At 36.2% G+C, this 19538-nt stretch overlaps 1 protein-coding gene across 1 annotated transcript; it reads right to left on the bottom strand.

Moving 5' to 3' along the window:
- Positions 1–354: 354 nt before the first annotated feature.
- LOC120629376 (exocyst complex component 6) lies at positions 355–18193 on the bottom strand. The gene is made up of 16 exons (XM_039898307.1): positions 17989–18193; positions 16767–16916; positions 15036–15141; positions 13554–13692; positions 12403–12583; positions 10736–10811; positions 9643–9766; positions 8899–9192; positions 8054–8189; positions 7565–7650; positions 7067–7277; positions 5544–5636; positions 4108–4222; positions 2830–2926; positions 1401–1601; positions 355–919 (listed from the first exon to the last, which is right to left on the bottom strand). Exons 1-16 carry the CDS (start codon positions 18007–18009, stop codon positions 679–681), a joined length of 2271 nt encoding a protein of 756 aa, XP_039754241.1. The 5' UTR covers positions 18010–18193; the 3' UTR covers positions 355–678.
- Between the last annotated feature and the right edge of the window lie 1345 nt (positions 18194–19538).

The following is a 19538-nucleotide window of genomic DNA, read 5'->3' as shown; positions in this document are numbered from 1 at the left end:
TGATGACAGGAAGAAAGATATCATGTAACTGATATCATCATCACAGGGCACGGGTCTCCCCCCACAATGGGAAGGGGTTAAGGCCGAAGTCCACCACGCTGGCCCCGTGCGGATTGGTGGACTCAACATACCTTTGAGAACATTATTTAGAACTCTCAAACGTGCAGGTTTCCACACGATGTTTTCCTACACCGTCGAAGAAAGTAATATTTTTAATTAAAATTGTAAGAATAGGCCTGCAGCAATAAGGCCGCCTTTGCATGTCTGCATTGTGTACTGTATACTCCTTACTGTTTCTTTTCCTGTATGGTATACGAGCAATAAAGTGTTTCTTCTTCTTCTTAAAACGTACATAACTTATAAAATGTACAGGTGCGTGCTGGGATTCAAACTCTGCCCCCGAAAGTGAAGTCGAGCTCCTACCCACGGCGCTAACTGTTATAACGGTGTATATTTATTAGAATTACGTTTATTAGTAAGTCAGTAAGTTTTTTTTGTAGTAATAATTACCAGAAGCCGATGGTTCACCTGATGGTATGTGGAAACCATCTCCTATAAATAGAACGTGCAAGGATCACGTTCTACAAACTGCGGCCGTGGCCAACCTGAAGCGTAAGTGTTTAACGTCATGTCCCATGAGTCCCATTACACCGTCTGGATCTTATTTTATAAATACATTCAGCCATCTTGATTCTGCAACTGCTTGAGCTGTTTCAAAACGGTGTCTAACAGCTTCCGTCTGTCTCTCTCGTTCTTCTTCAGAACTGAGAAGACGGAAGACTTCTGTTCGGCTTCCTTCAGTTTTTCGAGGAGTGTGGCGGCGTCGCGGGGCGTCACTAGTGCGTACTTCCCGCCTTCGATGCCCACGTCATGGAGGTAGGAAGACCAGTCCCAGCCTGTGATGAGATCCAATAGTTGCCTGGGGAGAAGATAAATAAATAAATAAATATACTACGACAATACACACATCGCCATCTAGCCCCAAAGTAAGCGTAGCTTGTTATGGGTACTAAGATGACTGATGAATATTTTTTTTTTTATGAATAATATAACATATTAATACCCAGACAATGAAATTAAATTCATTTTCATCACACAAATACCTGGTACAAATTTACTTATCAGAAGTACCCATAAGTATTCCCCACGTGGGACAAGAATGGAAAATGTTACATTTACAGAAGCAGTGGCGTACATACTACATATATTCACAGGGTGTGCACAAAGCACACTTATTGCTCTAAGATGATATAAAATGAAAAAAAGCTCCAGTAAGAGTTATAAAAAGCCTATCCCTCAGAGTTTATAACTCGACTGGTGATTTTCTTCATTTTATATCATCTGCATACCGTGTGCATACCCTCTATGCACGCCGCTGTACAGAAGACATTTATTCTGACCTCAAGCTGGCAAAATGCTCCAATAGTTCTCCTTCCTTCAGGCCCGGCACAGGTTCGCCGGCTGCGAACTGCTCGCATTGTATCACGTCTAAATCCAGCTGGTACAGCGCTCCCGAAGATATCTGACGCACGGCTGGATCCAGCAGCAAGTTGCGGAGTCGAGTCGCTATGCGATTGGTTGCGGCTCGGACCGCAGCTACACTGTTTAAATTAAAATATATATATATACAACGTATATTTTATATACGTATATTTCATAAGTAATCACCCCGTAAAAATATGAAATCCAAAGCATATTTATTTTTCCATATAAACTAAAAAAAGTTTCTAAGTGTCAACTTATGACAACCCTATTCAAGATAAAAGACCGACACGCGCATAGTAGCTACGCTACGCGACGCGTACCTAATAAAGTGTCGGGAGTCACTCGATTTTAATTTTGCTATGTTAGGGCTGTATCTGATTTCTTTCCGTAAAATCTATCGCAGTTGTTTACTCTAATATTCTAAACTATTAGCGTGTCGGTTTCACAGATAATTCTCAGAGAGAGAAAATAAAAGCCTGTGCAGCGATTCGGTTTTCCTTTACACATTGTATATCAACTTTATCTACATATGTATTTAGATAAAGATGATATACACATATACATATATGTCTCCTTTATTATATATATATATAAACATATTTTATATACTTATTATTGAGGGACCAAGTAGATGGACCGCTTAATGAAAAGTACGTAAATAAATAAATAAATATACTACGACAATACACACATCGCCATCTAGCCCCAAAGTAAGCGTAGCTTGTGTTATGGGTACTGAGATAGCTGTTGAATATTTTTTTATGAATATAATACACATAAATAATATATAATATATATATTTTATTTATATATTTGTATAATTTTGAATATTATTTATTGCACCACCTACCTCTCTTCTATGTTTTTTCCTTTTACGCCATTGGTTGCCTGGAAGAAATCGCTATGTAGCGATAAGGCCACCAATCTTTGGTGTACAATAAAAGTGTATTCATTCATTCATAATATACAGATAAACACCCAGAGACTGAAGAACATTCATGTTCATCGCACAAACATTTTTCGGTTGTGGGAATCGAACCCACGACCTTGGACTCAGAAAGCAGGGTCGCTGCCCACTGCGCCACTCGGCCGTCTATAAACAGAACAACACTTCGCAGGGCATGCAGGGACTACGACCTGTAACGTGCCGACCAGGGTCCACCAACCTGATGCGTAGAAGTTAAGCCTCAAGTGCTAATTACAGCGACAGTTTCAGTTTCAAGCATAAAAACAGCCATTTTTTACTTAAATTCAGGTGTTTATAAATATCTTCATTGTCTCCGTGCGTAGTTATAGCGGATGCTAGTATTAAACACAACCAACAAATATTGTAAGACAACGTACCGAGCGCGCGTTGGCAGTTGTTCCAACGATGTCAGCACTCCAGACAGATAGCTGAGCATATCCGTGACGAACGAAGACGCCTGCCCGCTCGGCTCCACTGTAAATATTCGTTTTTTTTCACAAGGTATCCATAATCGATACTAATATTATAAATTCGAAAGGGTGTTTTTTTGTTTAGTCTCCTTTCAAGCCTTAACTTAGCAATCAATCATCATTATTTGCATTCGAGTTAGTTGAAAGAACGGAAATGTACTGTACGGGAGCTATGGTGATACGCTCGACCGTAACAATAGGAAGATCTTCGTCCGAGCGGGTGATCGTGCTCGGGGACCGAGGTCCGAACATTCATTTTTGGAAGTTGTATATATAGTAAATTTTTGTGAACACTTCGCTAGCGCGATGCAGGATTTTTGTGACGCCATCTAGTTCGGTAATGTGGAGACCGCTACAGTAACACACGCTACATTTTCTCTGAGAACAACGAACGATTCCCGCGGGATTTTGTAATTGAGATTATAAACGGGGCAAAGAACTCGGATTTTGAGAAAGTTCCTATAGTGTGCTCACTCACTATAGTCGTAAGTTTAAAAGTATTATTATTTATTTATAGTAAGTCGAATTTAAAGGGCATTTTGAAATCAGTGTGGTTAATTGAAATTTACACTCGCTGCAGTATTAAGCATAAGCATAAGCGTCGTTTTACGCGACGTTTCTCATCACACTTGCGGGGAAAATTTGTCTAAACTTTTAAAAAACGTTCGCAGAAGACATCTGACCGGTTTTCCATTGTATAAAAGTTTCGTAGGCCGCAATCTAGATGATTAGATTTTGCGTGCGGTAATGTCAAATAAATCACGCTGGTTTTATATCCTGGATTATGAACCTTATGCCGTTGAATTTAGGACCTCGTTACTAGCAAGGGGTGAGACCAACGTAAGACCGTGCTGTACTTCATTTAAAGGCTGCTATGTTTCCTTGTGAAGCGGTGATAGCCCAGTGGGTAGGACTTAGACGACACTTCGAGGAGGCGAGTTCGAATCCCCGAACGCACCGCTAACTTATTCAAGTTAGGTGCGTTTTTAGCAAAATAGCACTTGCTCCAACGGTGAAAGAAAACAACGTGAGGAAACCTGCATGCCCTATCCATAATGTTCGCAAAGGTGTGACGAGTCCACCAATACGCACTGAGCCAGCGTGGTGGACTGCGGCCTTAATCATGGGGAGGAGACCCGTGCCCGGTAGTGGGTTGATATGATGAGGATGATGATTATACCTTACCTAATAACCAATCATAGTTTTCCAGATCCAAGAACTCGTCAACTTTCTTCTCAAGATTATCACAGATTTGCTGTTCCGCGTCGTCTCTTGCGGCTTGGAACATACTTCCAGCAGTCTACAAAAAATGGCTTAAAAGTTAAATAAGCTTGATATTGAAATTTAGACACTGAAAATCAAAGTAAAATCTAAAAAAAAATTTGAAGTTATACTTCTTTTGGCGCGTTAGGGAAAAATTATGAGAGTAAATTTTTACGATGCGCGCGCACTCCATCACGAAAAACCGACACCCTGAAGTTAGCTATAGTCAATAATTTTGCTTTTCAATAAAAGGTTTGACAGTGTAAGTACATCATTCCGGTGATTTAATTGATTAATTGTACAAACAAAAATCTTGGATTTTAACGTTAAAACTTGGTTTTTAGATAGTGAGATAACCACATAATGCGTTGTAATAAATCTTTTAATGTATTAAATACCTTTTTCTATTGTTAGAGTAATTTTTCCAAAACGCAGAATAAGACGAAAGATAGCATTTTTGAAAAGATTTTTATCGTTTTACACCAAAGAAGTATAACTTCTAACGCGTGTACAATAAGTAGACACACTTTTTTATTCCAGTACAAGTTAACCCTCAACTGGAAACTCACCGCATCACACTCAGTGATGATGCAGTTTAAGATGGTAGCGGGCTAACCTGGTTTCTACGCGACATTCTGAAAATGCCAGCCCGCATTGGCGTGGTAGGTCTATCCTCTTACATTCTCTCTCCTATCTCAAAGTAAGGAAACAATAAGTTTTTTGTCAGCTCTTCTTAGACCAGGGCGCGTTTGGAAACGTCGTAACTTTAGGTTTAGGTTGGCGAACGTAGTTATCAACATCACTTCACAATTATGTAAACATGTATGTATCAAAGCTTCATAAGGGACTGTGATAGGCGTACATGAATAAAGATTTTTTTATTCCAATTCAAAGCAATATTAAAATATATATATATATACTCGCTATCTATTTGACGCCCGATTGGCGCTGTGGGCAGCGACCCTGCTTTCTAAGTCATAAGCCGTGGGTTCGATTCCCACAACTGGAAAATGTTGTGTGATGAGCATGAATGTCTTTCAGTGTCTGGGTGTTTATATGTATATTCTAAGTATTTATGTATATTATTCATAAAAATATTCATCAGTTATTTTAGTACCCTTAACACAAGCTGCGCTAACTTTGGGACTACACAGCAATGTGTGTATTGTGTATTGTCGTAGTATATTTATTTAGTATATTAAAAGTAAGCGTAGCTTGTGTTATGGATACAAAGATGACTAATGAATATTTTAATGAATAATATGCATAAATATTTATAATATGTATATATTGACATGAAAAAAAATCATGTTCATCACACAGAAATTAACTGAATATATATTAAAACTATAAATTACCTGGGTAGTAACGAGTTCAGATCCGGTGATATTGCTGATGAATTCATACAAGTATGATGTCGCATCCTCTAGGTACTGTGTGTCAACTATAATCTGCAATAATTTTCGCATTACGATACTACAGCCAGAAAAAATAACACTCAGATGCGCAAAAGAAGCGCTAAAGAGAGAGATTGAAGAGTGAAAGAACTAAGTAGTACTTAGAATCGTTCTTTCACTCTTACTACATCTTTAGTCTTTGGTTTATAGAAATGTTTGGGACATATTCAGTGGAAAGGTGGTAGAGATTAGATTAAGCTTCAAGTTTATTTTATATCATGGTACAGCTTTTTTTTTCCACTACAAGTTAACCCTTGACTTCAATCTCACCTGGTAAGGATGATGCAGTCTAAGATGGTAGCGGGCTAGCCAGTTAGGGAGTGTGGTAGTCATACTCTTAATATTCTTCGTTCTATGCGACATCGCACCGGAACACTAAATCGCTTAGTGGCACGTCTTTGTCGGTAGGGTGTTAACTAGCCACGGTCAAGGCCTCCCACTAGACAAGACCAGAGAAAATTCAGAAGTTATTAATTCCCAAATTTCCCCTATCGGGAATCGAACCCAGCACCTCCTACTTAAATTCACAGCGTTCACCGCTGCACCAGGGAGGTCGTCAAACATAATTCCTCCGAGCTATTCAGATGATAGCAGAATAGATCAATTACCCGTACCAATTGCATAAGAGGCAACGGACGTCAGAATAACGCAGACAGACAGCCAGTAACAGTACGGCTAAGCAGCAAGGAATCGGAAGACCTCCCATTAAGTATAGCTCAATTTATGTCATATCTAGCTCATCATTTCAACCGATGGACATTAAATGAGTATTTGGTAGAGAATTCCACACTCGTTGGAATCATCCGGTTCTGCGCCAATTTTTCCCAGCTACTCCCTGTTACTTGCTTGATATCATCTGTCCACCTAGCGAGGGTCTAACAACGTTACGCACTCCAGCAAACTACGTTCTCAAAGTCCTAAATTCCTTCGAACTATTCATATCATAGCAGAATATCTACTGCCTGTACTTATTGCATTCGGACATTAAGTGAAAGTTGGACTAAAGCAACGAAGCTGAATACATGGCAACAGTTGCCCTTGAACTTCCAATTAAGCTAGCCCAGTTTATTGGTTACAGAGGTCATCATAATTTCAACCGATGGACATAAGTATTTTGTACAGAACTCCATGCTCCGCGTTTTTGCGCCGTTTGTTACCAACTCCCTCTAAGTCTAGCCCTAGTTTAATATCTTGCTCGCCGTTACCATTAATTCAACCATGGATGATCGTGAAAATGGATCTTTTGTTAGGATTTCACAACTGCACAGTTTTCTGCCGATTATTTCCAGCGACTCACTGTAACTCACTTGATATCATCTTTCCACCTAGTGGGGTTTAACAACGCTACGCAATCAAGCAACTTGAGTCCCAAGGGTCATTCTTTCCTCCGAGATACCTATCTAGATCACAGCAGAATAGATTACCTGTACTAATTGCATAAGCGGCAACGGATGTCGGAATAACGCAGACAGACATCCAGTAAAGGATCGGCTTAGCAGCAAGGAAGCAGAATGCCTGGCCGCTGCCGCCCTTCGACCGCCTCCTAACCCAAGTCCAGCGGAGTACTTCAGCCAGGCGTATATAAACTCCTTCACTTGGACATAAACGGCCGGAACAATTGTTGAGAACGGGAATCTGTCAATAAAGCCAATTCAGACAGTCAGTAAGTCCCAAACTCAAGGTCACAAGGATTTTTATGTAGCTCTGAAAGTAAATTAAGTTAATTTATAAATATTTACACAAGGTCACATGGATTTATTATTTTCACAACCAGGGCTGAAACGAAATCAATGAATTTCGATTCACCATCATCATCATATTATCAAATATGAACTCATTACCAGCCTACTCAGGACTCGAGTCTTCTCCCACAATGAGAAGGGGTTAATGCCGTAGTCCATCCAAAACTAAATACTACTTACTTTCTCGGAAAAGGTTGAGTTTCTAACTCATCACCGTCATATGGGAATCGATCCATTACTCCGTCATATTCTTCTTGATTTTCCACCTGAAAAACGCTCTATGTAAACATGGTATCGCTTGAGTAGCATAGCAGACAAATAGCTTTTTGTCCTTTTTTTAGCGAATAAGTTGCTGTAATAGAAATAAGTTTATGGGACCAAGAAGATGGCCCATCAGATGATAAACCGTCCAGCCAAACAGAGCAACAGGACAGGGCATGCAAGGAACACATCCTGCGAACTGTTGTATCCGTCAAACTGAGGCGTAGGTTGTAAGACTCATGTGCCTGCAATTACACCGGCATCCACGCCCTTCAGACCGGAACACAGAAATGCTACTTGGCGACAAAAATAAGCATGGTGATGGGACCTTCTTCCCCAGATGAGTTCTGTCTCAAAAAGCTAAACTACTACATCAACTAAATACTTTCGCTAATATATTCCAAATACCTCGATGGGTAAGAAGGAAGCGTTGTCCAATATTTCCCTGAAAACAGCGACCCAGCGTTGCATCAAAACTTCCGTGTAATGTTCGGCCATCTCTTGCAGTAGCAATGGCAGAGGATCAGTTGGAAGTCCGTAACATCTACAAAATTTATGGAAAACCATACAAAAATAAATAATGGACCATCTTCGTTTGAGTTTTAAGTTAACGAATATAGTTATCAGCATATAAGTATAAAAGCTTGGAACATGCCTGTGATAGGCCTACAAAGCTTTTCTTTTATTTTTTTTATTAATTATAATGCAACTTTAAAAACTTGCAGCAAAGTTAAAACAATATAACAAGAAAAAATAAAAATAAGATCATGGAACATTGAGTGACCTTGGATTGTTTCATTAGATGTATTTAAGGGAAACCAAAGACTGTAGAATAACTAGGTATATTACACAATGAATACCTTAGGACAATCATAAAATAACTTAGTACTATCGAAGGGAAATTTAAGTTTATTTCAGGAAAACTTGCAACTGACATAGGGTACTTGCAACTTTCATAGAAAAACTTGTAAATGACATGTGGAAACTTGCGACTATCGTGGTTAAACTTGCAAATGTCGTAGGTAAACTTGCGGGTATCTTATAGGGAAATAGGGCTATAGGGAAACTTGCAATTGTCATAGATACGCTTTCAACTGTCAAGAAACTGACGACTTTCGTAAAACATCCAGCTATCATAAGAAAACTTGCAAATGTCAACTGCCGTATGTGAACTTGCGACTATCATAAATATTATATCATATCTCTCGTAATTATGCAACTAAGCTACAGTAATATTCAAAATGGTCACTTACTTTAGCGCATTTATAAATAGCATAATCTGCTGTTTTATGCTCAACATCAGAGTGGGATCCGTGATCAGTGACGTATTGGTTCTTAGCGTGGAAGCCACTTTCGTGACCGACATACTCCAAGTGTCCAATAACCAGTCCCTGGAAACCAGGCCTGCTCCCGCAGTCAGGAGATGTTCTTCAAGGATAAAGAAGCCAAGGACGGCGTTGAGGTAGCTCTTCATGCTTTGGATTGAGTCGTGAAGGTTGCCTGATGACGGGATGAGGACTAAGCGAGCTTGCTGTTTACGTTGGGCCCTGTTAATAATTGTCACCAGAATGTATGTTTACTTACAGCTATATTAATAAACTACTGCGTATTTAGGGAAGGGTAAGAAATACAAATATAAATTTACTACGACAATACACACAGCAGTGCGGGGTTTAACAGTAAGTGAACGTGTGTTACGAAGAAGGTTCCAAAAAGCTGGTTTGGGTTCATTTGTGCCCGCCAAGGCTCCAAGGCTCGAGGTAAATCATCGTAGAAACAAGTTAACTTTTGCTCAGGAACATAGACTATGGAACGCGGACCAATGGAGTAAGGTATTGTTAAGTGCAGAATTCTCTTAAATAAAATTGACTGTTATTCAAAAAAATATTCATCAGTTATCTCAGTACCCATAGCACAAGCTGCGCTTACTTTGATACTAGATGGCGATGTGTGTATTGTCGTAGTATATTTATTTATTTGAATTTTAAACTGCTTACCTATAATACTGAACGAAGTCATTCTTGGCTCCTAGGACGCTGTGTATGTGCAGGCACCGGTGCAACGGGCTGAAGTCTACGAGCTCGTGTGGACATTGTGGCCCGCTGTTCTCTCTGCTGGCGACTAATAGGTAAGAAAGAAAGAAAGTAAGAAAAATGATTTTTTTACATTGCGCCACACATTACAATATTAACGACACCACGTATGTTATGTGTGGCACAACCAGCTCAGCATTGTGCTGCATGCGCCAGTGGGAGCATCCAGCGCGGATTTTCAGTCACGGAAATGCGTAGCCATCTACTGACCACATTTTATTTTTTTCATTTAATAATAAACTTAGCAAAAGTTATTTCAGTAACAAAAACACAATCGGAAAAAAAAAGACAAAAATTAAAAAAAAAAACTAACACTACTAAACAAACCAACAAATTTAATAATAATAAACTAAAACTAACATATATTTATTTAAACTTGAAAATAAAAACGTACCTATACATGAATAACTAATTAAGACGGCACAGTGTAAAGGTAGATACATAATTTAAACGAACTACAGCTATATATAATATTAAAATTAATTGTAAACTTAAATGTAAACTTTTTACAGACATCATCAAATTTCACACAGCCGGGTAACCGTATTCCACACGACCCGGGTAGGACAGCAGCTAGCCGTAGCCCATAGCGAGGAGCTAATAGGTAGGCGATTCATTGAAATCCGTCCATCCGTTTCGGAGCCTATACGGAACATACCCACACACTTTCTCTTTTATATATATCTTATATCTTTAAACGAGCAATTCTTGTATATATATAATTGGAATCTCGAAATCGGCTCCAAAGATTTTCATGAAATTTAGTATAAAGGGGGTTTCGGGGGCAATAAATCGATCTAGCTAGGATTCATTTTTAGAAAATGTCATTTTATTCGTGTTTTCTGGTAATAATCGATTTGGTGCAGACGAAGCTGCACGGGTCAGCTAGTATGTATAAAATTCGACACTGCAGTTGGTATTAAATGCGTCTTTGGGAGTAAATTAATGAACTTGTTAGGCCACGTTTTAATAATACCACGTTTTAATTTTTATTTACCTTTTTTGCTCTTCACAATGTTAGCTAAACTTCTTCCAAGCATCTCGTGTGTTTCTTTGAAAGCCATTGCACCAACCTGACATATAAAAAATAAAAAAATGCTTCACACGTCGGTACGTCTGCTTAATTTTACTTTATTTTTTTATTTTTACAGTGAGAGCTTATCCGTAATAAAAGTATTCGATTTCAAATATTCCACACTTATATTATTTATTTATTTATTTCCAACTTACGACTAGTTTACAGGAATTTCCTAATGCACTAGCGTAGATACTGATGCCTACCTACACACTAAACTTTACCAGAGTAGCAAATGCACCACAAAGCAACCTTTGTGAGTTCAGTCAGAGAACAACAAAACAGATCCGTTCTCTCAGCTATGTCGTTTAGGGTGCGAATCGCGCGCGTCAGCGGCGTCTTGTTGAGCAAGTTGGTTCGTCCGCGCGGCACCGCCAGCAGGGGCGGCCTGCGCCTGCGCCACACGAACCGGTCCGGGGCACAAAGATTAATCTGACCTAAAACGTCCGCATTATGCAACTTCCCCCTAATTATTTTAAACATATACAATATAAGTGTTAGTTCCCTCCTAACTTTTAGCTCGTTATACCCTACCATTCCGAGAACAAATAGTGTTGGGTACATTAAGGGATAGTATGGGTATACCCCATAAAGCCTCATGTACAGGTACCTAACGAATTTATTTTGCACTCGCTCCAACATAAGGCTATATTTAACCTCATGTGGAGCCCAAATGACTGAGTTACTTTCCAATTGGCTCCTAACCAGAGCATTGTACAATGCTATCACCGCTTTTATGTTATATGGTTGGGTATATGCTTTTATAACATCATACCGAAGGTAATATTAAAACACATTCAACCTGCTTTCCGCGTCCAAGGCCGTGGGTTCGATTCCCACGACTGGAAAAATGTTAGTGTGATGAACGTGAATGTTTTTCAATGTCTCTGTTTTTATCTGTATATAATCAGTTATCTTAGTACCCATAACACAAGCTAAGCTTACTTCGGAGCTATATTGCGATGTGTGTATTTTCTTAGTAAAAAAAAAAATCAAATCATGGTTACCACACGATTGATGAATTCCTTAACGACGAGGCTGCTTGGAAGCAGGCCACTCCGCTCTCATCTCTCACAAAACAGAAAAATTGTAAAGATGTTTAAACTATAAAATGATGTTGGAAAAGAGCAATCAGCTGTGTTTCTTGCCGGACCTTCTAAGTGGTATCTGCCTTCCGAACCGATGGTAGAGACAAACGGACTGACTTGACGTTTCAAAAGTGCTTATAAACTAGGCCTACTTAAAATAAATGAATTTAGAATTTTATAAATGCGAAAGTGTGTATGTATGTTTGTTTGTCCTTACTTTACGACTTAACTAAGAATTGATTTTTGGCATAGAGTTAGTAAAAAAGACGGAGACTTTTTCATTGCGGAAAAACGAACAGTTCCCACGGGATTTAAACAAAAACCGTAATAAACAAAATACAACTAAATATTTTTTTTTTAACAACAATACATACTATCTAGTCCCAAAGTAAGCTTAACTTGTGTTATGGGTACTAAGATAACTGATGAATTATTTTATGAATAATCGCAAGTTTATCGCTTGTCATTCTTACTTTGACAGCTATTTTTAAATCAACAAACCTGTGGGCTAAGCGTACGTATATTTTCTAAGAAATCTCTGAGATCCGCCATAGATGCATCCTGTATCGACTGCCGAAGCCTCGGTATGTCGGACGATATCTGCGCGCACCATTTATAAGGCCCCACCCGTGGTAGTAGCACGTGCTCCAACTGCTCAAGAGTTTTTAGAGCGGGGTAGTACCTGCAGAAAAAAAAACAATGCATGAAGCTCTAAAAGAGCATGTTCTAGTAAGGAATTTGTATTTTGAAGCTGTAGTTGTAGTCGAACAACATCACTTACATTGGTGTTACCATGTTAAATGTATGAACTCTTAAATAAAACATTTGTGAATTTAAATTTTTGAATTTGCTACAGCCGAAGCCTTGCATCAAAATGATGATGAAGATCATATCTATTGATTTATACTCTTTATTTGTACTTCACAACATGTAAAGAAAATAAAAAACAAAACAGAATCTCCAAGTAGTAGGACACAAAAATTAGAATAAATGAGAGGAGAGAGTAGGCAACAATTACATAGACTTGCTCTCGAAATTTTTTATTTAAAGTATAAGATTAAGCGGTGATAACCCAGTGGATTTACATGCATCCATCCATACATCCATCCTCACAAACTTTCGCATTTTTAAGTAGGATGGTACGCATGCATTCGATCGTTGTCCCAAATGCCTTGCGACTTGCTCTTATTTGTGAAGAGTTACGTCCTTTATCTCCGACAATATTTATCAGATCTTCATTAAAATAAGACAATGCATGCTTGATAGTATACGCTTTCAAATAAAAAAATAATTTTTAAAATAAGTTTAAATTTAACATTATTACATTTATTTATTTTATTTTAATTATTATTTTTTATGAAGTAAAATTGATAAAAATTTTCATCCCATTTCCCGGAGGAAACTTATTGTTTACCGGGATAAAAATTATCCTATATTTTGACCCGATACATTAGCTACCACTTTACCAAATTTTATTTAAATTCAGTAGTTAACTTTCCTAGGTTTCCGGTTTCACAGATAAGTCTTGGTGACAGTACATAATGTACCACTAAAGCCGGTGAAGTATTATTTCGGTTTTCATTTACACGTTGTATTATACGGTCAACTTAATGAAGAGATCTTTGCATAGATCGGGAAGCTACAACACCCACCTCTTAGCCTCAACTTGGGTCTTAAGTTTGGAATATGTAGTGAGCAATGGCAGGCACAGTTCCATTTTCTCAATGGTTGATGCTATGTTGAGTTCAACACGCCGCGCCCTGATCAACTCCTCAGCTCTTGTACATAAACCTTAAAATATAATAATAATAATAATAATTTCATTTATTTGCATTAAACATGGGTTACAGAATATATAGTAAATAGGTACAAAATAAAATTGATCCAAACATGTTTTATACACACAGTTTTTGCATTGGTACTTCTATTCTATGCATCTGTCTTCCGCTGCGGCTATAGACTTTTTTGGGAAACAATTTAATTTTTTTTAATAAAATAACACATTTCATATTCACTCATATCACTATTTCATAAAAAAAGATATTGTCTTTACCAGCTCTATACATATGTATAGAGCTGGTAAAGACAAAATCTTTTTTTTCTTAAATAGTGGCCTACAACTATCAAGGTATAATCTCAATTATCTCCCTGGTGTCGATACTCAAACGGTTGCTATCCCGATTTTGATACCAAAGGACGATTTTGAGCTTCTAAATCTCTTAATAGAATGGTATCATCTTGGACGGGTTTCTCTATATTAACGGATTTTCCTACTTTCTCCCTAGGATAATAATAAATATACAACGACATTACACACATCACCATCTAGCCCCAAAGTAAGCGTAGCTTGTGTTACGTGTACTAAGATGACTGATGAATATTTTTATGAATAACATACATAAATACTTCGAATACAATATTCATTCTCATCACACAAACATTTTCCAGTAGTGGGAATCGAACCCACGGCCTTCGGCTCCGAAAGCAGGGTCGATGCAAACTGCGCCAATAGGCTGTCAAATAATGCGTTCAATGAAATCATTTCTTCAATCAAAGACATATGTTAAAAAAGATTAACATCAAAGAAAGTAAGAGAAACCTAGACGTATCTTTCTTAAAATTTTCATGCCAAAAATAATTGAGTCTGAATAAGACAGTTTTGTGGAAAATACGACTCAAATTTGCTGTAGCTATACTTTCGGTTTTTTTGAGTCTTCAAAAATTACGTTTGATTTATTTTTTACGTATTTTACTTCAACTTGGGGAAAGGAATATCAGTATAAATTGGTAATTAAAACAATATAAAACCACTTAAATACTTGGTAATATATATACTTATAGTATTTCTTAATTTATCTCTAAAATTGTAATAAATAATAAAGAACAAAATTTTGGTTTGAAGTAACTTTGATATATTACATATTCAAATATTTAATCAACAATGCAGTCAGACATATGATCATGTCTTTTTTTCACTGGGAGACTAAAGCTCATGTTCACTTCTCCGATCCTTGGTATACAGTAACAGCTCCAATTCAGTTGAAAAGTTCCTAATACTTAAACAATCCCTCTGTGCTGAACAGGCATAGTTACACAAAAATAAAAGTTTTATTAAATTATTTTATTTAACTTACTCTCAGTAGACTCACTGACATTGGCATCAACGTTAGATATTTCAGCATGTAATTCCTCAGCGTGCGATCGCACTTGCAGCAACTCCCGTATGGAGTCAATGAAACCCTACAAATTATAGAATTCATTTAATGTACCAACTTGGACTCGCCTAGGACTTTTTTAGTAAAATAACATTGGTATTGCAGTACTATATGAAATGTAATGTAAATCTGTGTATGGAACCAGAAATATTAATCTCAATTGGCAACCGAAAATTACTCCTCTACCTAGAAATAGACTATGATAATATTATACAGTAAGTATATCCTTTGAATTTTCTTTCATTAGACATGACAGTAGACATGTATTTGATTTAATATTACTTATAATGTATTTTTTTTATTACTTTGATTTCAATTATATAAAAGCTGCAAGTTTTGTTGTTGATTGTATTAAATTTTTATTTCATTGTAATTTTTAAGAATTCTTTAATTTTTGATACTATTAAAGTGGGAAGTTTGAATATAAAATACACTACATATTAGATATACTTCTGTAGACCATATTATATACATGAAGTTAGCATAATGTGTAAGCTTAATGCAAATTATAACTATGTGGTAGCTTAAATATGTTTATGGATGATACTAACCATTACACACACATATTAAATCAAACCTTCACTTCACTAATTGAATTTATTATTATCACAATATCAATGTATCTAATAATAAAATGAGATTTTATAGTAAATTAAACAAGAATATGCTCACATGCTGCTTTTTCTCCAAAAAAGCAAAACAGTAAAATAAAAATAATAGTAAGAAGCAATAAAGTATTTCTGATAAAAAAATTGTAATAAATAGAAAGTCACATAATATAAATTATCTTGTAGTGTTTTAGTGTACTTTTATATTATTGGTATAGATTATTATTTTATTATTTTGTTCATAAAAATGTCTACCATCTCTTTCTGTAAAAATCAAATGATCTCTAAAATATAGAGATTATAGATATCACATTGTCTGGTTGCAGATTATATAAACATACACAACCAACGACGCAGTTGGCAGGGACCCTGCTTTCTGAATCAAGGCAATGCATTTGATCCTCATGACTGGAAAATATTTATGTGATAAATACAATTTTTCTTATTTTCCAGTGTCTGGATGTTTATTCGTATATTATTAGTATTTATGTATAGTGTAGTATTCATTAATATTTAACAGTTATCATAGTACCTATACCACAAGCTACGCTTACTTTGGAGCAAGGTGGGGATGTCTGTATTGTCGCATTTATGTAACAGAACTATGAAATAATATTGGGATGAGTGGAAGGATGCATAGTATATTTCATAAGAAGCACCATGTAAAAATATTAAATCAAAAGAAGCATATTTATTTTCCCATACAAATATATTTAAAACATTCTAAGTATTTACTTATGACAACCCTATTGATAATAAAAGACTGATGCAGGCATAGTTCCTATGCTACACAACGCATATTTAATAACATGACAGGAGTCACATAGTTTTAATTTTGCATGTGATATTAAGACTGTATCTAATTTCATTCAGTAAAAACTTTGGTAGAGGTTTACTTAAAAAGTATTAGATTTTCGGTTTCACAGATAAGTTACAGTACATAATGTATCTCGAAAGCCTATGAAGTATTATTTCAGTTTTCATTTCTACATTGTATACCTATTTATTAATTGCAACAGACATAATTATTTGAAGATCTAACCTGGTAATAAAAATTACAAAGCTTCTCAATCTCCTTGTCATGCTGCTGTATTCTTTCATCCAACTGCTCCACAAAAGCTTCATGCCCCCCCTCTCCCTCGTACACAGATCTGAATGCTGGGCCCCAGTAGTCGTCTATCCCTTCTATTTCCTGGAATAAAGATTCATAATTATTATCTTCATCAGCCCATTATTGCCACACTTCTCCTACAGGTCCACAAACTCCTCTCTTTATTGCCTAACTGCAACACACAGGTCTACACACTCCTTAGATTATTGCCTAACTGTTATACACAGGTCTACACACTCCTTTGATTATTGCCTAACTGCTATACACAGGTCTACACACTCCTTTGATTATTGCCTAACTTCTATACACAGGTCTACACACTCCTTTGATTATTGCCTAACTGCTATACACAGTTCTACACACTCCTTTGATTATCGCTCAATGCGATACACAGGTCAACACACTCCTCATTATTACTGCAACATACAGTTCTTCACTTAAGACAACTTTTTTTTTCCACTACAAGTTAACCCTTGGCTGCAATCTCACCTTCTAAGTGTAACCTAGTAAGTGATGATAATGGACTAACCAGTTGGGCGTGTGGCAGTTATATTAAAACGCATACCCCTAGTTAGTTTCTATGTAACATTTTACCAGAGCTCTAGCAACATCAACAGGGTAGATAGCCACATAAGCCTTTCCTCATACTTGGTTTTAAAGCCACCATTCTGCATTGTTGCAGGATGGTGGACTCACATATTTCTATCAATATCATCATCAGCCCACCGCAAGTTCCCCTACTGACACAGTTTTCCTCATGCAGGTTACCTCACTTTTCGATAAATGTCAAAGCAAATTATATGTATTTGCTCACACTCCTGAACTCCATCCCCAGAAGTAAGACTAAAGTTCTAACCACTAACCAAGAGGCGATAACAGCTTATTTTGATAGAACTTTCCTTCTTCCTTATGGGCCTGTCTTCATACCAGCTCTAAGGAGATACGCCCATCGATTGATGAAACTTAGCACTTCTAAATATTTCAAAGTAACTTTGCAAGTCCGATGGTCTATTCAACTGAATACACAACCACTCAGATAATATTATCATTCGTCATGTGTAACTACTTTACGCATTTTCTATTCATTAATATTATAAACCTACTGTTTCTAAAACACTTAATTTGTTAATTCCAATAGGGGCGTGAAATTTACCTGTATTGTTGCATTTGTCATTGCCGTATATGTATTTGAACGAGAAGTGTGCGAAATACAAATCAATTCCTTAACTTTTAAAATATTTTTCTAATTATTCAAAAAACAATATACATTTTTACCACAACCCATAACAGCTTTAAAAAAAAACACAAATCGAAACAGAGTCACAGAATAATTGAAAAACCTTAGTCTGTGACCTCTGTGTCAGTCGATTTTGGAAGACTGGAATTAGTGTGACCAACATGTAACTGTAAATTCTACCCAGACTACAAATAATGCCAGAATAATACTCTCAAAGTCTACTTAATTAAAATAATTTAAAAAAAATTGTTACTTAATATCAATAATAACTTGTTTAAAACATAAAATAAAATTTTATTTAACAATAACATATATTTAAATTTTGTTTTGTTCATAACTTTAATTTCTTGCTCTGAAATAACTTAAGAAATCGCGGTGTATCTTCGTGCCGTTTGACTCTCAGTACTTCTTAAGTAGGAGTCCTAAAAGAATATTTTCTTAATAACAAAAACTACGTTTTAACATTGTAAAAGATTTTTATTTATTTATATAATGGTACAAAAACAGTAAGCTTTGGCATATTTTTAAATACCTTGTCATAAGCAGTCATTCTCAATATTATGCACACATAATACATAAAAATCTGTTTTGTTAGGCAGAAAAATTCAATTAAATCTAAAACATCTTACCATTTCAACGAGGCAAAGTACCCAAGATGGCAGCATTGCCTATAGGTAAGGTAACTGCCAGCTTTTGCCAGGATTCCCAGTATTATAACATTTTTAAAAATCTTTGTTTAAGGAATTTGCTCCAAAATATTATTAACTCACTTCATTAACGTTAAATGATGCCCTTATGAAGTGAGTTAATTTGAAGCAAATTCCTTAAAAAGGATTAAAAAAAAAAATTGTGGGAGACGTAAATAATAGAAGTAGGGAAGTTAAGTTTTTTTTGACAGTGTTATCTTCCGTTTTTAAATGTAAATTAAGTGCGAAATTAAACATGTGTAATTGATTGATCATTACAATAACGTCCATTTACATAATATTTGAATGACATTGATTAAAATAAGTTTACGTTAATTTATTAATTATCTGTTGATGTAAATTAAGGAATACAATGTTGCTACACAGAAAGTTGTGCTTACCTGGGGCCTTAATTTGATCAAAATTGATAAAAAAAAACAAAATGCACTATATTATCATCAAATGAATTAGTACTTAGATAAGTTAGTTAAATAACAGTTCTATCAATTCTAGAGCAATAAGTAGGCATTCAATAGTCCTTCATGAGCCATATGGCATTAAAGTTGCAGAAAAAATCCAGATTTATTGGCGTAATGCCATTTGGCACAGTTAATATCCAAGAATGGCTTTTAGTAGGGTCACGTTACACAAGTACTTATAACTTCACTAATACTATAATTACATTCCCTAGAATACATGAAAAACAAACTTCTATTGTAAGCCAAAACAAAAATTTTATTTTCAGTTTTTAACTTTCCCAGAAATGTATGCGCGTCACAA

This window comes from Pararge aegeria, chromosome 14 (genome assembly GCF_905163445.1).
Source record: "Pararge aegeria chromosome 14, ilParAegt1.1, whole genome shotgun sequence".
Lineage (NCBI taxonomy): Eukaryota > Metazoa > Arthropoda > Insecta > Lepidoptera > Nymphalidae > Pararge > Pararge aegeria.
The sequence above is the reverse complement of the archived record's forward strand: the minus strand, read 5'-3'. Positions and strand labels throughout refer to the sequence as shown.